This window comes from Heptranchias perlo, chromosome 22 (assembly GCF_035084215.1).
Source record: "Heptranchias perlo isolate sHepPer1 chromosome 22, sHepPer1.hap1, whole genome shotgun sequence".
In the NCBI taxonomy this organism is placed as follows: domain Eukaryota; kingdom Metazoa; phylum Chordata; class Chondrichthyes; order Hexanchiformes; family Hexanchidae; genus Heptranchias; species Heptranchias perlo.
The window spans coordinates 8,621,884-8,641,903 of NC_090346.1; the positions used below are offsets into that span (position 1 = coordinate 8,621,884).

Consider the following 20,020-nt stretch of genomic DNA (forward strand, 5'->3'; position numbering starts at 1 on the left):
ATACTTCCTCTCTCATTCTGTTTATCCCATCCAATATTTCACACTCCTCCTCCTCAACTACAATCTCTAAATCATCCCTCTCTTTTGCGAAGACAGATGCAAAGTATTCATTAAGAACCATACCCACATCTTCCGCCTCCACACATAGGTTACCTTTTTGGTCTCTAATAGGCCCTACTCTTTCCTTAGTTATCCTCTTGCTCTTCATGTACTTATAAAACATTTTTGGGTTTTCCTTAATTTTACTTGCCAGTATTTTTTCATGCCCTCTCTTTGCTTTCCTAATTTCTTTTTTAATTTCACCCCTGTATTTTCTATATTCCTCTAGGTTTTCTGCAGTATTGAGCTTTTGGAGTCTGACATAAGCTACCCTTTTTTTGCCTTATCTTACCTTATGTTCCTTGTCATCCAGGGGGCTCTAGATTTGGCAGCTAGCAGGGGGACACTGAGTAACAATCAGGAGTGGGAACTCCAGCTGACTTTTTCCCTCCCTAGAGGTGGAGAGGCCCCTATTGCTACTGTGGGTGAGATTAGCTAACCCAGCACAGGCCAGGGATCAAAGCTGCAATCTGATTTACTTGGTTCAGTACTATACCTGACAGTACATTTACCCAAAGTAAGAAAGGTTTCAGCAGTATATTTTTAAGACCACACAGTATTTTATTCAATTTTTAGTTTTTTAAAATTATGTTTTATTACCTTATAACCTTGGTTGATACCATTTATGAACTGCTGAGGAGGAGGATCCCATGTAAACTTGATAGCAGTGGAGTTCACAGCTTCCACTTCCACATTCTGTGGGGGTGCTGTTGGCACTGCACACAAGTAGAACAGCCAGTCACATTTTATTTCACTTCATAAATGGGTATAATCAACACAAATATGCCTGATGACAGTTAATGAGCTTTGCAAATTCTTTCTTAATATGAAGCACTGATGCAAAACAATCTTTAAATGCGCCGCCATCCTTGCAGCCTAAAACTGACAAGCGTTTTCCATTCAGCAAAGTTCTGTGAGCAAGCATACAATAGGGTCTGAACTATCTGAGCTGCTGTTTACTTAACAGCAATTAGACTTTCAGGCCTTAAAGGGACACCACAGCACTCTAATGGAATATATTGTGCATTATACTGTACTCTTGGCCTTATAAAACAGCTCATCATCTAACTTACTTACAACACCACAGGAGACTACTTGGAATCTGAAACTGACAAGCACATTCCAATCTGCAAAATCCTCTGACCAAACAATTAAACTCTGAATGACAGGAGCTTCTATTTACTTAAGAGCAATTAGACTTTCTGGTCTTAATAAGGCTTAGCTCAACTTTGGCAGAATAATACCAATGACACAGGAGATCTGTTAACATGCATCTTATACTGAATGACACATTTTATTGAAGGACTGATACAGCGTGGAGGTTCGTGGGAGTACTGCAGGTTGATTCACACTTCCTTTCTGGGGATGTCGGTCTGGAAGTCTCACTCTGCACATCAGCCCTTCTGATTTGCTCAAATTAGAACTCACACGATAGTCGCAGTAGTTGGGCACATCACGGGGAGAAAACACACTCGGATACAGAAATGTCATTGAACAATCAAAATCTGATTGTCCAAACTATACTGAAACATGTTTTCTTTTAACATGTTAGTGTACAGAGTAAAACTTGAAATGTTATTTTACAAGAAATCGTAAAAAGAAATTGATATGTGGTATTAAGGGATATAGGCCAAAGGCGGGTATATGGAGTTAGATCAAAGATCAGCCATGATCTTATCAAATGGCGGAGCAGGCACGAGGGGCTGAATGGCCTACTCCTGTTCCTATGTGGCAATGCTGGCACTTGGGATGATGGGGCTTAGGGTCACATCTGCAGCGACTGGTCATGTCTGTGCTAACAAGAGATGACTAAACATCACCACGTGGAACGATGGAAAACCAGAGGTGAGTCTACACAAGTTCTTGTATACATTCAAGAAGAATATCTCAAAGATGCCACGAGCAGGGCCTGGCTACATGTTGCCCGCCCACTCTCTCAGCTGGGAAAATGGTACTGGCCACAAGGACACCTAACCAAGAGAAGAAAATAAACTTTCTTCAACATGACTGCTTTATGACCCAATAAAACCTGCAGCAAACTATTGCATAAGCTTGAAAGTTAATCAAACTGTAATTCATCCAGTAGTTTTAAGAGTTGTTCAAGACAATCATACAGCTGAAGTTGATTTGAAACTTCATAACCCTGACTTATTTCTTGGAAGGCACTGGTGTAAATCTGGCACAAGAAATCCAACCCTTCATTAACTCAAGGTTTTTTTTGATGGTTACTGCACATTCAAAAACTAACTTTAAATTAGTATGCAGTGGAGTAGTTGACACCGAGTTCAGATTGAACATTCGTATGAAAGTAATGGCTGCAGTGAGATTGAAAAGATCAGTTGCCATTCCTCCCTTTAATGACAAACAGCATGAAAAAAAAAATCAAACTGACTGGAAAAAATTGATGGAATGAGTACTTTGAGCCGATGGGGAGAGAGTTTTGTTTTAAAATAAGTGACTCAAAGCTTCTTTTTTTCAAATTATTGTTCATCTTGTTGCCATCCTTGCACAGATAAAACAATGATGGTCTCAAAACAGTTGCTCATGGATTTGGCTATTGCCTCAAATACAAATGTTAATTTGCATTACCGTAATAGGGGTAGAATCCTGAAACCCATGAGAAGATTTGGACTTGCCCATTTTAACGTAAGTCCTGGTTTGCTTACCATAGCGGCCCATGGTCACAAAACAGGAGAAAGCGGGAGGCCAGGCACAGCCTTCACCCTTTCCCCTTGACCTTTGTACATGGGAAATGGAAGATCCCCCCCCCCCACCGCCCGCCATCGAAAAGGGTCAGTAAAATTAGCCCATAAAGGCTTGCACCTGCCTCATTTCAGACGTCATACTTCAAAGTGTTAGAAGTATTTATAAAGAAGAAAGGCAAGCATTTCATGCTGGTTTTTCTGAATATTATAATTTGGCCTCTTTCCTAGGATTTGAGGATTTACAAGCAGCTGCCCATACACAGAAACTTCCCTCAGCAATTAGCCTCAGGATTTGATCACTTCCACACAGGAAGTACCTGAGCAGAGGTTTTAAAGGGACAGGTCAGATTAAACACAGTTTCATTTTAGCAGCTCCAGACCTCAGAATACTCGGACAAGTGCCACAGGAGATCAGCTAGTAACAAGAAAGATGTTTGCTTTGCAATCTCTGCAGTGATGGGTTTTACTCCTAGGACTCCTGGAAATTTAAATTCACCAGCCACGCTGCTGATGAGTTTCATCAATCCTCAGTGAATCTGTTCTGTGGGACAACAGTGAAATTCAACATAAAACAAGGATGGGGCAGTTAGAGTAATTTATAATACCGCTACATTTCACCACAACTGAAAGAACAGTCTCAGCTAAAGAAAATTTGTTTCCATTTGACTGAGCAAGGACTGACATCAATGTCAAAGTTATCAGACGCCTGGGGCTCATTTTGTTACTGCCTAGTTGAAACAGCTGTAAATAGGACAATGGTAGCCCTTGAGGGGAAGCTTGTCGGCGAGTAAGGAAAGACATAATTTTTAAAAAGCAAATCTTTGAAAGTGATTTTCTCACCTCCCTGCAGCGTGTACTCAGTTGCTGCCCTGCTGTGTGCACCAAGCCCAGCGCTGTTGTATGCCGCAACTTGGATTTCATATTGGGTCCAAATGATGAGGTCTTTAAGTAGGCAATAGGTCACTTCAGGGCTAGTGATGTTCTTAAACTGGTATCCACCTGGAAGACCTGCAAGTCGATACCTACAAAGGAAAAAAGATTGAAACTCGAAGTGGTATCATGGGAATTACAGAGGAATTGGATCCACCTCATACATACAAACGAAACAATGAATAATGTTAGTGTGATATGATACCGATATATAACTTTAAAGAAATATATATTGTTGCAACGGCCTGTGCAGAACTTGTGACAAAAATGAGGAGCAATAGTTTTCCGGTTTTGATGTTTTCTAATACACACCTCTGCTCGGAACTTTAACACTTTACAAGTTTGTTAACATTTTACAAATATGACAGGTGGTTTCCTTTCTAGTTTGGAGGATATTGCTAAAAATATTCAAATATCACAAAATACTGAAATGTTCATTGTCCAAAGTCTGTGGCTTTTTTGTCTATATTGGCCTTGATGTGATAATTAAAAAAACATAAATGATAATTGTAATAGATGAAAACAAAAAAGAGGTGGATTAAGATCATTTTAAAATACAACAAAAATTATATATACATTGCACTGATATAAAAGTTGCACTCATATTTTTTACACTGGGGCTGGGTATAAATTGATCACCTGAACTAGTCACAAAATCTTGTTTTAAAGTGCGACTTGCACATTTGGTTTATGGTATTTATTGTTTTTAAAACCTGGGAAAACCTTACAATCAGGATTGGTGAGATTCTATAAAATTGTCATTAAAATGCTTTGAACATTTTTGAAAACAACAAGGGATGAACAATAAATTGAACTGAAAAACCACACATTCAAGTTCAGATGTTTTATTAACACACCACTTTCTCCTGATTTTTAATTATCATATTGCCAAAATAAGAATATATTGGGAACACATCTAACAACTGTTTAAAGTTGTTTTGTTTTATCATGTCATGCCTGTCCCTAAACTAATTTATTAGTTGTCTTTCAATATTGCTGTTATTAATATCCTGGGATCATTTTGTTGTTTTCATTAGCACTTCTCTCTCTGGTGTGATCATTGTAAATCATGATAATTGTGCTGGATGAAAAGAACAGCAGTGAGCTAAATTGCTATACACCATCTTCACTACAGTCTGCATCTACCCAGCACAGCTGTTAAAATATTCCATCTGGTATCATTGAAGGGCCAGCGACTGCAATGGGAATTGCACCACATCCTTCATCCTTTTTTTGCTGCTTATTAAGGCAAGCGATGTCGAGACCAGGGAATGGGTCACCTTTGCACCTTGGGCACTCAGTGTTAGCTTCAAGCACTCCAGCGTCAGTGTAGCACATCAAGATAAAAAGAAAAACTCGCTTTTCGCTGCCACAACGATATGCTGTGCCCTCTACCGCTTCGGTATGCTTGTTTCCATTTCCCACACCTGTCTTCCCCATGACCTCTAAGTGAGGTTGATGATTTCATGTCAATTAGGGTCAAATTATGGGCAATTTTGTGCTGTGGGCCCTATGCCCATTAATAACTGGATTGAGACTGACTAAAATTAATTTCACATGGGACTTTTACAGGCAGCAGAAAAAGTACACTTTCATCCAGTTAGTATAGGCTTGATTGAAACTCGGGTCCCAGAGGTGCAAGGATACGGTGTTAATCCATCACACAACCAGTCCCTCCGGGAATTGTCTCTAGCAGCAAATGCACTAAGAAAACCAGGATGGCATTTTAAAAAAATACCCGGGGTAAGTGTTCAGTTTCCACAAAAAACAGTAACAGCATCAGTGGCAGTTTATAATGTTATTCTTAACTTGTACTGTGATATTTTATTAATACTTAAATTTCCAAAAGAAATGACTCCCGGTCTTTCCCCATCCACCATCCGTGTTGTGCCATAAATGAAGGCAAAGTAAAGATTTAATGTAACTGCAAAAAAAACCACAATTGATATCATCTCAAAGATTTCTAATAATTTTATATATCTTTTCTTTTAAACCCTTTGCTGACAATTTTCCTACTTGGATTCCACTTTTTTTTTAAACTGAAAGTTTCTTGACTTGGGAGAGTTTATTACTGTTTTACTTTGTACCTGAGGATGTATCCTTTGAGGACCCCATTGATCTCCTGCTCAGGGGGAGGCTGCCACTGTACCATTATGGATTGGTTTGTTCGACCACTGGCCATAATATTCTGAGGTGGGGCACTAGGAGGTTCTTCAGGTAACAGCAGCCTGAAACCAAACACATTGCACCATGCATCAAAACATTAGAAATACAGGATGCTCTTTGGGTACATTGTTCTATTGATGGATATTAGTTCATGTATGTAAGCATCATAAAGTAGTAGAATAGTAAAACCGTTTCTTAAATCAATATTCTTTAAAAATGCTAAATTCCTGCACAAAAGCAGATACCATGGAGAATGAGAAAATATAACAGCCTTCTGTGCCTCTGATTTTAAAGCTTTAAGGGGCAATGTTGACTTCGGGGAGTTTTCTAGCAGAGTCATTTTGCTCCAAAAAAATCAGTATTAGTGGTTTCAGATTACGTGCTGAAAAATTCTGCATCAGCACAGACAACTCATAACTGCTGCTTGAACACTTTTCAGTGCAGTTCCTGAAAATAATTTTTCTTGGCGAGGCAGACTCAGGGATGTGTTGCATTGTGTGCATACAAACACCATTTGCCAGAGATTTTTCAGTAACTGCAATGTCCCTTTAATACTCTCCTGGTCAATATCTATGTCCATAGATTTCTCGACATCTTTGGGTTGCAGTCCCAGTTTCGATTTGTCTCTGTCTCAGTTTCTGAAGGCTGTTTGAACTAGAATGCTTTCCAACATAGAACAAAATGTTGTTTTGTGGGAGGAGGAGATTCAATGCAAAGATATGGAGGGAAAGCAATATGAGAGAATCTCACCACAGGCGAATGAGGAAAAGGTCACTGGCATCTTTACTGAAGTAAAATAAATGAAGTCCATACACATAACAAATGTGAGAGGGAGTTTGCATTTATTAAATCCGGGTGCAATGCATGGTGCTGGTCTTAACGAGACCGGCAGCAGAACCTTGGCAAATCGGCCCACTGACCTTATTTGTGTATTACCGGCAAGCTGTAGGTGTCAGTCATGGCCTCAGAAGGGTGTGATACTACTTGTTAAATATTAACAAAACTTGACACAAAACTTGGAAGGGTAGTGAACAGTGAGGAGGATAGTGATAGACTTCAAGAGGACATAGAGAGGCTGATGGAATGGGCAGACACATGGCAGATGAAATAACGCAGGGAAGTGCGAAGTGATACATTTTGGTAGGAAGAACGAGGAGAGGCAATATAAACTAAATGGTACAATTCTAAAGGGGGTGCAGGAACAGAGAGACCTGGGGGTATATGTACACAAATCGTTGAAAGTGACAGGACAGGTTGAGAAAGCGGTTAAAAAAGCACATGGAATAAATAGAGGCCATGATGTGGAGATGCCGGTGATGGACTGGGGTGGACAAATGTAAGGAGACGCACAACACCCGGTTATAGTCCAACACCTTTATTTGAAATCACAAGCTTTCGGAGCTTTGCTCCTTCGTCAGGTGAAGCTGTTGGACTATAACCGGGTGTTGTGCGTCTCCATACATTTATAAATAGAGGCATGGAGTACAAAAGCAAAGAGGATATAATGAACCTTTATAAAATGCTGGTTCGACCACAATTGGAGTATTGTGTCCAATTCCAGACACCGCACTTTAGGAAGGATGTGAAGGTGTTGGAGAGGGTACAGAAAAGATTTGCTACAATGTTCCAGGGATGAGGGACTTCAGTTAAGTGGATAGACTGGAGAAGCTGGGGTTGTTCTCCTTAGAGCAGAGAAGGTTGCGAGGAGATTTGATAGAGGTATTCAAAATCATGAAGGGTCTAGACAGAGTAGATAGATAGAAACTGTTCCCATTGGCTGAAGGGTCGAGAACCAGAGAATACAGATTTACGGTGATTGGCAAAAGAAACAAAGGCGACATGAGGAAAAACGTTTTTACGGAGTGGGTGGTTATGATCTGCAATGCAATGCCAGGGTGGGTGGTGGAGGCAGATTCAATCATGGCTTTCAAAAGGGAATTGGATAAGTACTTGAAAGAAACAAATTTGCAGGGCTACGGGGAAAGGGCGGGGGAGTGGGACTAGTTGGATTGCTCTTGCAGAGAGCTAGCACTGACTCAAAGGGCCGAATGGCCTCCTTCTGTGCTATAACCATTCTATGATTCACAACACTACATAAATTTTTTTTTTAAATCCAAAGACTTCACCAATCACAAAAAACACTCAGATCCCATGGGTATGATTCAGATAAAATTATTAAACATTTTTCTCAAATGGTGAATTACATTGCCATGAGAAGTCCATTGGATCCAGCTTCTGAACACAAAACACCTCCTGAAAGAGATTTCCCGGACTAATTTTCCACATTTTCATTAGAATTTTAAACTAGACTAGCACTGCAGCCATTTACAAGAAATTGCAACCACACAGCTGTATTGACGTTTAATGAGAAGTGACGAGAGTTTGATTTTATATGCTCAGTTAGGGGACAATTGTGTCAGCAGCCTTTTTGTTTTTTGTTACATTTCCAAATACTGGGGGAACAGCTATCACCCATCACCCTCCCCATGAAATCACTTAGTGCCATTTTTTACATTATTTTTTTATTTTCTTCAAGGGGTAGTTAACTATGTATATGATTGAGTCCCTGCTGACTGAAATGTTGACATTCTAAATCCTCGAGGCGGTTATACTCCCCCTCTAAGTCATTCTTTTGATTTCCTCACTGCTCACAGTGTGTGGGGGGTGGGAGCTTTGACGCTCCACAATCACAAACGTCAAACACCAAAACCACCAAAGGTGAATTTCTTACATCCCTACAACCTAGTAAATAGGGCTCGGCAGATAACTAAACTTGCCAACATTAAGCAGTCCAGAATCAATTTGTTTGTTCCCAGTAAGCAAACCATATTTCATCTGGCATACTGTTAGAAAGGAGAAAAAGCATTTTGTCAGAAGCCTAATTAAAATTCATCTAGACTTAATTGAAAATATATGTAACCAATTTTCTCTGTTTCAAGTAGTTAAAACCAAACAAGGTTGATAAAAAGGAAATGGCTACTGAATTTTGCATTCCCACATATATCACAATGTGTGCACTAGTATTCTAAAATGCATCTGATATTAGTTCACCCTCTCTTTCTTCTCTAAGGTCCTCAAACATATCATCGCCTCCCAGCTCTGTACCCATCTCTCCCGAAACTCACTATTCAAATCCCATACTCCACCTTCCATGTTTCTCACTGCACCAAAACAGCCTTAGCCAAAGCAATGCCTGACCATGGTGCATTAGCTCTCCTTATTCTCCTGAGTGATTCCAGTGTTTGATACAATTGACCATGTCACCATCTCCTCTGTCCACCAGCCCTATGGGATTGTTCTTGCATGGCTCCATGTCTACCTATCCAAAGGTAGCCAGTGCATCTCCAGCAAAGACTTCTCTGCTCTCCCTGCACCATCACCTCTGGGGTCCCTCAACGATCTGCTCTTGGACCCCTACTCTTTCTCATCGACATGCTATCCATCAACGACATCAACCGGAGGCACGGGGTCCGTTTTCACCGATACCGATAGAATCATTGAATCTTACACCACAGAAGGAGGCCATTTAACCCATCATACCCATGCTGACTCTTTGAAAGAGCTATCCAATTAATCACACTCCCCTGCTCTTTCCCCGTAGCCTTGAAAAATTATTCTTTCTCAAGTATATATCCAATTCCCTTTTGAAAGTTCCTACTGAATCTACTTGCACCATCCTTTCAGGCAGTGCATTCCAGATCATAATAACTCGTGGTGTAAAAAAAATTCTCTTCATCTCCCCCGGTTCTTTGTCAATTATGCCGATGATACTCAGTTCCACCTTTCCACTACTTCTCTCAACCCCTAGATTGCCTCTAGGCTCTGCCTGCTTGACTGACATCAAGTCATAAGTGAATCACAACTTTCTCCAATTGAAAACTAGGAACATCAAAGGCATTGTCTTTGGCACCTGGAACAAACTCTTCTCCCTCGCCACCTACTCCATCCCCCTCCCCCCACTCTCTTTGTTTGAACCAGACTATTCGCAACCTTATTCGCGTCCTGTTTGACCCTGAGCTGAGCTTTAGCCCCTCACATCCTATTTAATTTCAAGACCACTTGCCTGCCTCCACACTACTTCACTACTCTGTTTAAACCTATCTCCATGTCTTTGCCCGTGCCATGTCAGAGGTGCCGTCTTTTAGATGAAATGTTAAACCAATGTCCTGTCTGCCCTCTCAAGTGGACGTAAAAGTTCCCATGGCACCATTCGAAGAAGAGCAGGAGAGTTCTCCTGGTGTCCTGGCCAATATTTATCCCTTAACCAACATCACTAAAAAAATAGATTATCTGGTCATTATCACATTGCTGTTTGTGTGAGCTTGCTGTACGCAAATTGGCTGCTGCGTTTCCTACATTACAACAGTAACTACAAACTTCAAAAGTACTTCATCGGCAGTTTGGGATGTCCTGAGGTTGTAAAAGGCTCTATATAAATGCAAGTCTTTCTTTTTGTCACTTCCAGACTACTATTCTAATGTTCTCCTTGTCCCACTGCCATCCACCACCTACATAAACTTAATTTTGTCACAAACTTTGCCACATGTATTCTGTCCCGCATTAATCCCACTCATCCATCAACTGCGTCCTCAGTGACCAACACTCGTCCCTGCCCACCAACACATTAAATTCAAAATCCCTGTATTTGTCTATAAATTGTCCCTTGGCCTTGTCCGACCCTATCTCTGCTATTCCCATCAGCCTTCAACCCTCTCCTGAATGCTCCGTTTCTCTGTCTCCTTCTATACAATCTTTACCCCACTTTTGTGGGCACATTCTTCAGCAGTCTTGGTCCTACTCCCCCGAACTCCCTCCCTAAATCTGCCCACCTCTCTAAATCTGCCTAAAAGCAACTTCTTTGCCCAAACCTCTCAAAACCCATTTCTTCGACCTCATTCCTCATCGCTCCCTTCCAGGCTTGGCATATATTTTCCTTATATCCATCCTACAATAGAACAGTGACTACACTTCAAATGTACTTCATTGGCTGTAAAACGCTTTGGGATGTCCTAAGGTCGTGAAATACTCTACAAAATGCAAGTTCTCTCTTTCTATTTGTGTAGCACTGTAGGATCTTTCTTTATGTTAAAGGGCCTATATAACTGCAAACTGCTGTTGCTTTTGTCCACTTACAATACTTTGTAGAAGTAGCTCTTCATAATTATTTGCGACAGTGGAAATGACAAAAGGTTGGCGAGCTGCACCTGAACTAAGTTTCAAACAGAACCTGTAGTATTTTAGTAAAAATCGTAGTAGATACTTAAATTGAATTTACATTTACATTTGTCAATTCCCAATTGGACCAATAGGTAGAGTTGGTTGAAGAAGCAAAGTGGCCACCATTGGGGAGAGAAAGTGGTTCACTGTATTATCACTCATCTTAAACACTCTTCCTTTGAATTAAACTAAAAGCAACACTGTGCATAGATTGCCCTATGGGGAAATTACATACCTGTTGGTTTCTGTGCTGTACTGTCCTTTCCCCAGCTGGTTCACTGCGCACACTCGGAACTGGTATGAGCGAGCTGATGTTAATCCACTCACGGTAACATGCATCATTCCAGGATTAATATTAGGTAACTGTACTTTCCACGGTGAGTCTACAGAGCCACACAAAATAGCAAAGAAGAGAGTTCCAAGGATTAGATAGAACGTTTATCAATTTCGGGGTTCTGTTCAACATAATTTATCAAAAATACAACTCATGTCAAGAAACCTTACCGCAAGTCTGCAATAGATTTCATTTGAACTCTACACTGATATATCTTTCTTGTTTGTTTTATGTAATAAAGCCATCCTCCCTAGAGTTCTGCTGTGCATAACCAGCCCCTAGGATGTACACCACCACAGGTTAATCTCACTTTCCCTCCCTGAGGAAAAGCACCTCCTATCTGCTCTTCATTATTTCTACATAACAACAGTGACTACACTTCAAAAGTACATCCTTGACTGTTGTGAAAAGCACTATATAAATGCAAATTCTTTCTTTTCTTTCTTTCATTTCTACAGCAATCAACTGAGATCAGGACCATTTGTGGAGAACTGTGGTTTTGAACCTTCACCCTACCATGCCATGAACAGTGTGTTGGTACGCCAATGTATTGTGCCACTAGGCTACCTCTGGCACCTAATTTTAATTCGATCACTCAATAGCAGATAACACACCGAATTAGGAACACAGCCATTCATTGTGACCTAACTTCAATTAATTAAATAAAATCTGGAATTAAAAAAAAACTAGTATCAGTAATGGTGGCCGTGAAACTACCGGATTGTCGTAAAAACCCATCTGGTTCACTAATGTCCTTTAGGGAAGGAAACCTGCCGCCCTTACCCGGTCTGGCCTATATGTGACTCCAGACCCACAGCAATGTGGTTGATTCTTAATTGCCCTCTGAAATGGCCTAGCAAGCCACTCAGTTGTAAAATCGTGCAAAAAAAAAGTCGTAATAAGAATAAAACCGGACCGACCACCCGGCATCGGACCGCGAGGTACCAGACACAACAAAGGCAAACCAAGCCCAGTCGACCCTGCAAAGTCCTCCTCACTAACAACTGGGGACTTATGCCAAAATTGGGAGAGCTGTCCCACAGACTAATCAAGCAACAGCCTGACATAGCCATACTCACAGAATCATACCTTTCAGCCAACGTCTCCAGACTCTTCCATCACCATCCCTGGGTATGTCCTGTCCCACCGGCAGGACAGACCAACCAGAGGTGGCGGTACAGTGATATACAGTCAGGAGGGAGTGGCCCTGGGAGTCCTCAACATTGACTCTGGACTCCATGAAATATCAAGGCATCAGGTCAAACATGGGCAAGGAAACCTCCTGCTGATGAATCAGTCCTCCTCCATGTTGAGCACCACTTGGAGGAAGCACCGAGGTTAGCAAGGGCACAGAATGTACTCTGGGTGGGGGACTTCAATGTCCATCACCAAGAGTGGCTCCGGAGCACCACTACTGACCGAGCTGGCCGAGTCCTGAAGGACATAGCTGCGAGACTGGGCCTGCAGCAGGTGATGAGCGAACCAATACGAGGGAAAAACCTGTTTGACCTCATCCTCACCAATCTACCTGTCACAGATGCATCTGTCCATGACAGTACTGGTAGGAGTGACCACCGCACAGTCCTCATGGAGATGAAGTCCTGTCTTCACACTGAGGACATCATCCAACACGTTGCGTGGCACTATCACTGTGCTAAATGGGATAGATTCAGAACAGATCTAACAGCTCAAAACTGGGCATCCATGAGGCGCTGTGGGCCATCAGCAGCAGCAGAATTGTATTCCAGCACAATCTGTAACCTCATGGCCCGGCATATTCCTCACTCTACCATTACCAACAAGCCAGGGGATCAAACCTGGTTCAATGAGAGCAGAAGAGCATGCCAGGAGCAGCACCAGGCGTACCTAAAAATGAGGTGCCAACCTGGTGAAGCTACAACACAGGACTACATGCATGCTAAACAGCGGAAGCAACATGCTGTAGACAGAGCTAAGCGATTCCACAACCAACAGATCAGATCAAAGCTCTGCAGTTCTGCCACATCCAGTCGTGAATGGTGGTGGACAATTAAACAACTTTAATTGGGAGGAGGAGGCTCTGTAAACATCCCCATCCTCAATGATGGCAGAGTCCAGCACGTGAGTGCAAAAGATAAGGCTGAAGCGTTTGCAACCATCTTCAGCCAGAAGTGCCGAGTGAATAATCCATCCCGGCCTCCTCCCAATATCCCCACCATCGCAGAAGCCAGTCTTCAACCAATTCGATTCACTCCACGTGATATCAAGAAACGGCTGAGTGCACTGGATACAGCAAAGGCTATGGGCCCCGACAACATCCCAGCTGTCGTGCTGAAGACTTGTGCTCCAGAACAAGCCGCGCCTCTAGTCAAACTGTTCCAGTACAGCTACAACACTGGCATCTACCCGACAATGTGGAAAATTGCCCAGGACAAATCCAATCCAGCCAATTATCGCCCCATCAGCCTACTCTCAATCATTAGCAAAGTGATTGAAGGTGTCGTCGACAGTGCTATCAAGCGGCACTTACTCACCAATAACCTGCTCACCGATGCTCAGTTTGGGTTCCACACGGACCACTCAGCTCCAGACCTCATCACAGCCTTGGTCCAAACATGGACAAAAGAGCTGAATTCCAGAGGTGAGGTGACATCAAGGCAGCATTTGACCGAGTGTGGCACCAAGGAGCCCTAGTAAAATTGAAGTCAATGGGAATCGGGGGAAAACTCTTCAGTGGCTGGAGTCATACCTAGCACAAAGGAAGATGGTAGTGGTTGTTGCAGGCCAATCATCTCAGCCCCAGGACATTGCTGCAGGAGTTCCTCAGGGCAGTGTCCTAGGCCTAACCATCTTCAGCTGCTTCATCAATGACCTTCCCTCCATCATAAGGTCAGAAATGGGGATGTTCGCTGATGATTGCAGTGTTCCGTTCCATTCACAACTCCTCAGATAATGAAGCAGTCCATGCCCGCATGCAGCAAGACCTGAACAACATCCAGGCTTGGGCTGATAAGTGGCGAGTAACATTCGCGCCAGACAAGGGAAATTAGGGATGGGCAATAAATGCTGGCCTCGCCAGCGACGCCCACATTCCATGAATGAATTAAAAAAAATATACCCTCCTCAGCCCGATATCCCTTTACTGTGGTTAACAAAAGTCTATCAATCTCAGATTTAAAATTAGCAATCGAGCTAGCATCAACTGCCGTTTGCAGAAGAGAGCTCCAAACTTCTACCACCCTTTGCATGCAGAAGTGTTTCCTAACTTCACTCCTGAAACTCCTGGCTCTAATTTTTAGGCTATGTCCCCTAGTCCTAACTATGCCCCCTAGTCCTAGATTCCCCAATTTCAGCAGACATCTCTGCATGGCTCCCAAATCCATTAATTTCGCAGTTACAGAAGTTTTTGTTCTTTTTGCAAAACACACTGATATAATGTTTTATTTAATTTACTTGGTCCCCATGCAATAGATGCTTGGTAGAAACAGGGATTAAACAAGGATCTAATATCATTCATCTCCTGAGTGTTCAGGATTGTGAAGAAATATGTCTTATCACATATCAACTTGCTGACTAAGGTCTTTCTCTACTAAATTCTGAACTATCTCCTGGAATCTTATGAGATGTAAAGAAAAGGAGCCAAAAGTTAGATTTTTTCAGTGTTTGCAGAACTGAAAAGAAAGCAGGAATACAAATTGGAAATGTGCTATCTGCCCCAGGACACTTACTAGAAACATAAGAACCTAAGAAATAGGAGCAGGAGTAGGCCATAAGGCCCCTCGAACCTGCTCCGCCATTCCCTAAGATCATGGCTGATCTTCCACCTCAACTCCACTTTCCCGCCCAAACCCCATATACCTTGATTCCCTTAGAGGCCAAAAATCTAGCAATCTCAGTCTTGAATATACTCAACGACTGAGCATCCACAGCCCTCTGGGATAGAGAATTCCGAAGATTCACACCCTTTCAGTGAAGAAACTTCTCCTCATCTCAGTCGTAAATGGCCAATCCCTTATCCTGAGACTAAGCCCCCTAGTTCTAGACTCTCCAGCCAGGGGAAACAGCCCCATATTATCTACCCTGTCAAGCCCTCTAAGAATTGTATACGTTTCAATGAGATCACCTCTCATTCTTCCAAACTCCAGAGAGTATAGGCCCATTCTACTCAATCTCTCCTCATAGGACAACCCTCTCATTCCAGGAATCAATCTAGTGAACCTTCAGTGCACTGCCTCTAAGGCAAGTATATCGTTCCCTAGGTAAGAAGACCAAAACTGTACACAGTGTTCCGGGTGTGGTCTCACCAAAGTCCTGTACAATTGCAGCAAGACTTCCTTACTCCAACCCCCTTGCAATAAAGGCCAACATACCATTTGCCTTCCTAATTGCTTGCTGTACCTGCATGTTAACTTTCTGAGTTTCGTGTACAAGGACACCCAAATCCCTCTGAACACCAACATTTAATTGTTTCTCACCATTTAAAAAATATTTTGTTTTTCTATTCTTCCTACCGAAGTGAATAACCTCACATTTCCCCACATTATACTCCACCTGCCAATTCCTTGCTCACTCACCTAACCTGTCTATATCCCTTTGCAGACTCTTTGGGCATGATTTTAAATGGGAAAAACGGAGGAGTTGGGGGCGGGAGGGCAGTAAAAAATTTTAAAATCTAAAAACCGCCCCTAACCCGCCCAATTCTGGTTTTCACGGTGGCAGGATGAGGGGCAAGCGACCAACCCGCTCTTAGGAGACAGGTCGGTCAGTAAAAGCTGTCAAGGGGGCTGCGGGCCTCCATATTGACAGGTTTTTTGTTATTAACCCCTGGGGGCCGGGATTCCTGGGCCTTCTACTTCACGCCATGTGAGAGGAGGCGAGCGGCCCGAAACTGCAGGTAAGTGCCTTTACAGCACAGCTTGTGGGCCCGGAGGAGCAGGAGTGCTTCCCCCAGGCCCAACAAGCCTACATGCAGCAACCACCCCCATGATCTACGATCCCCCCCACAATCTCCGACCATCCCCCACGATCTCCAACCCCCAAACCCGACCCTCCTGATGACTGATCTCCCCGATGATCCCCGACCCCCCCCCCCCCTGATAACTGAGCCCCCTGATGACTCTTGATCATCCCCCATGACCGTGACCCCCATCTAACACTTACCTGTTCACATCTTCTTCCTTCCTCTTCTCCCATCTAACTGAGACCAGCCCGTCAATCAGGCCGGCCTGTCGGGCGGGCAACCGTCAAAAAAATAATAAAATAGGTCCTTACGTCAAAATCGTAAGGACGTCCGGGAAACCCGTACTTCTGGGTTTCCCGTCAGGAATTCTACCCTCCCCCCCGGCCCCTCAATAAAATCATGCCCTTTTTGTCCTCCTCACAGCTTACTTTCCCACCTAACTTTGTATCGTCAGCAAACTTCGATACATTACACTCGGTCCCTTCCCATTTGTCCAATTACAGTCGGTCCCTTCATCCAAAACACCCATTTGTCCCAGGAAAATTCTCTGTTAGCAAGACAAAATCAAATAGAGTCGCACCTCATTAATCCAATTTTATTGATCACAGATAGTTATATCAACAAGGTTACTAGATTACCTAGTTGTCAGATTGACTCACTGATAACACTCGGCAAAGGTCCCGGCAGATTGGAAAACTGCTAATGTAACACCCTTATTTAAAAAGGATAGTAGGCAGAGGGCTGGAAATTATAGACCAGTTAGCCTAACATCTGTGGTGGGTAAAATTTTGGGGTCTATTATTAAGGTGACAGTAGTGGAACATTTGAATAAACATAATTTAATAGGACAAAGTCAGCATGGCTTTACGAAGGGGAAGTCATGTCTGACAAATTTGCTTGAGTTCTTTGAGGACATAACGTACAGGGTGGATAAAGGAGAACCAGTGGACGTAGTGTATTTAGACTTCCAGAAGGCATTCGACAAGGTGCCACATAAAAGATTATTGCTCAAGATAAAGAATCACTGGATTGGGGGTAATATTCTGGCATGGGTGGAGGATTGGTTATCTAACAGGAAGCAGAGAGTTGGGATAAATGGTTCATTTTCGGACTGGCAACCAGTAGCCAGTGGTGTTCCGCAGGGGTCGGTGCTGGGTCCCCAACTCTTTACAATCTATATTAACGATTTGGAGGAGGGGACCGAGTGTAACATATCAAAGTTTGCAGATGATACAAAGATGGGAGGGAAAGTAGAGAGTGAGGAGGACATAAAAAACCTACAAGGGGATATAGACAGGCTGGGTGAGTGGGCGGAGATTTGGCAGATGCAATACAATATTGGAAAATGTGAGGTTATGCACTTTGGCAGGAAAAATCAGAGAGCAAGTTATTATCTTGATGGCAAGAAACTGGAAAGTACTGCAGTACAAAGGGATCTGGGGGTCCTAGTGCAAGAAAATCAAAAAGTTAGTATGCAGGTGCAGCAGGTGATCAAGAAGGCCAACAGAATGTTGGCTTTTATTGCTAGGGGGATAGAATATAAAAACAGGGAGGTATTGCTGCAGTTATATAAGGTATTGGTGAGACCGCACCTGGAATACTGCATACAGTTTTGGTCTCCATACTTAAGAAAAGACATACTTGCTCTCGAGGCAGTACAAAGAAGGTTCACTCGGTTAATCCCGGGGATGAGGGGGCGGACATATGAGGAGAGGTTGAGTAGATTGGGACTCTACTCATTGGAGTTCAGAAGAATGAGAGGCGATCTTATTGAAACACATAAGATTGTGAAGGGGCTTGATCGGGTGGATGCGGTAAGGATGTTCCCAAGGATGGGTGAAACTGGAACTAGGGGGCATAATCTTAAAATAAGGGGCTGCTCTTTCAAAACTGAGATGAGGAGAAACTTCTTCACTCAGAGGGTGGTAGGTCTGTGGAATTTGCTGCCCCAGGAAGCTGTGGAAGCTACATCATTAAATAAATTTAAAACAGAAATAGACAGTTTCCTAGAAGTAAAGGGAATTAGGGGTTACGGGGAGCAGGCAGGAAATTGGACATGAATTTAGATTTGAGGTTAGGATCAGATCAGCCATGATCTTATTGAATGGCGGAGCAGGCTCGAGGGGCCGATTGGCCTACTCCTGCTCCTATTTCTTATGTTCTTATATTGTGTCTGAGTCAGAAAATCTGTTCAAGACTTGAATACTGCTCCCGTATTTGGGGAGGCTCTTCTGTTGCCTCTCACATACTCTTGGACATGGTACAACCAAAGCCTTGTTTTCTGGAAGGCAAACCATCTCTCAACTTTATCATTCAACCTCTCTCCACTGCAACCTTTCTTAATTTTCTGTTTTATCGATTCTACTATAGTCAGTGATCCTCTGAATTTTCGTCTCTTGTTCCTTCTAAGGTCAAAGTACATTACTGTCGTTCATCTTCCCTACGCACCAACTATGTTAAAATTAAGATTCGCCACAGTTTCCTGCTCTAACTCATTCTTTCCCAAGATCTCAAAACTTAGAACTCGTTAACTTCCCACTCTTTTCTTCCTCCTGCAATCCAGTATTTTAAAACATAAGATTGGCCTTACCCTAAGCACTACTACCCAATATACTTTGTCTTCTCCTTTACTCTTTTCAACCTTGATGGTGTCCTACACCACGGGCTCTGCCCCTGTACTTTGCTTCCGCAATTAAAAAACACTGTTGGGAATCAGAACAGCTTAAATAGCACCTTTAACAAAGAAAAACATCACAAAGATCTGAAGTTGTTGTATTACTGAGGTGAAAAGCAATGTTTGGTTCTAACAAATGTAGGAACGATATCATGGAGATGGATTAATATAGGTGAAGCAAAACAGGGAAACTAAAATTGCAGATAGATTCAGACAATGATTAATCAGCATGCTTTAGATTGCTGTCTCATTAAATTACAGTGCTTGTTTAATTGATGTTTCTTTTGTAGAAAAACAGTTAATACAAGCCATCCCTACTTGTCCTTGAAAGTGATAACAATAAATTTTTATTTGCTCCAACTGTCTAAGTTAAGATATCCAACAGAAGTATGTAAAAATTAAGTACACCTAACATCAAGTCATTAGAAAATCAAATATAATTTTTTATTGAAAATAAGGGAGATGACAAATAACTTAATTAAAATCACCATCTGTAGCTGTATTTGTGTTATTATAAGAGGTAAACAAACTCTTAGTGGGGATGGGAGAGAAAAGCTTGTAAACAGTATCACAAATGGTACGGCCAAGAAAGCTGTAAAATGCAATTTGAAGTCAATATAAATAGTAAATAAAACCAGCATGTGAGAAGTGGTAAAAGGTAAAATAAAATCCACTAGTGTGTGCAGCAGATAAGCATGAAACTGGTAAGTTTGAAGAACTGCTGCAGTTCCAACAACACAATTGCAATTTAATAGAAGATCATTTTCTGAAAGATAATCTGTCAATTTTGACTGGAAAAAATTGTTTTTGAACGTTTTTTTAAAAAAAGCTTTATCACAAGAATGCCTTTAAAAAAAAACCTATGAAAAAATATGATCAACATTCTTGCTTAAATATTGGATGCTAATGGCATCATTGGGGCTTCTCTTGGAGAGGGTACTAAATCCATAAGTGGG

At 42.2% G+C, this 20,020-nt stretch overlaps 1 protein-coding gene across 1 annotated transcript in view; it reads right to left on the bottom strand.

Annotated features, from left to right (window-relative positions):
• Window positions 1–20,020, bottom strand: part of sdk1a (sidekick cell adhesion molecule 1a) — a 682,245-nt gene that overhangs the window by 135,752 nt on the left and 526,473 nt on the right. The window contains exons 15-18 of the mRNA XM_068002895.1: window positions 11,353–11,500; window positions 5,822–5,962; window positions 3,645–3,826; window positions 700–815 (exon numbers count right to left, since the gene is read on the bottom strand). Of these exons, the coding sequence (XP_067858996.1) occupies window positions 700–815; window positions 3,645–3,826; window positions 5,822–5,962; window positions 11,353–11,500 (587 nt within the window). The remainder of the gene's footprint in view (window positions 1–699; window positions 816–3,644; window positions 3,827–5,821; window positions 5,963–11,352; window positions 11,501–20,020) is intronic.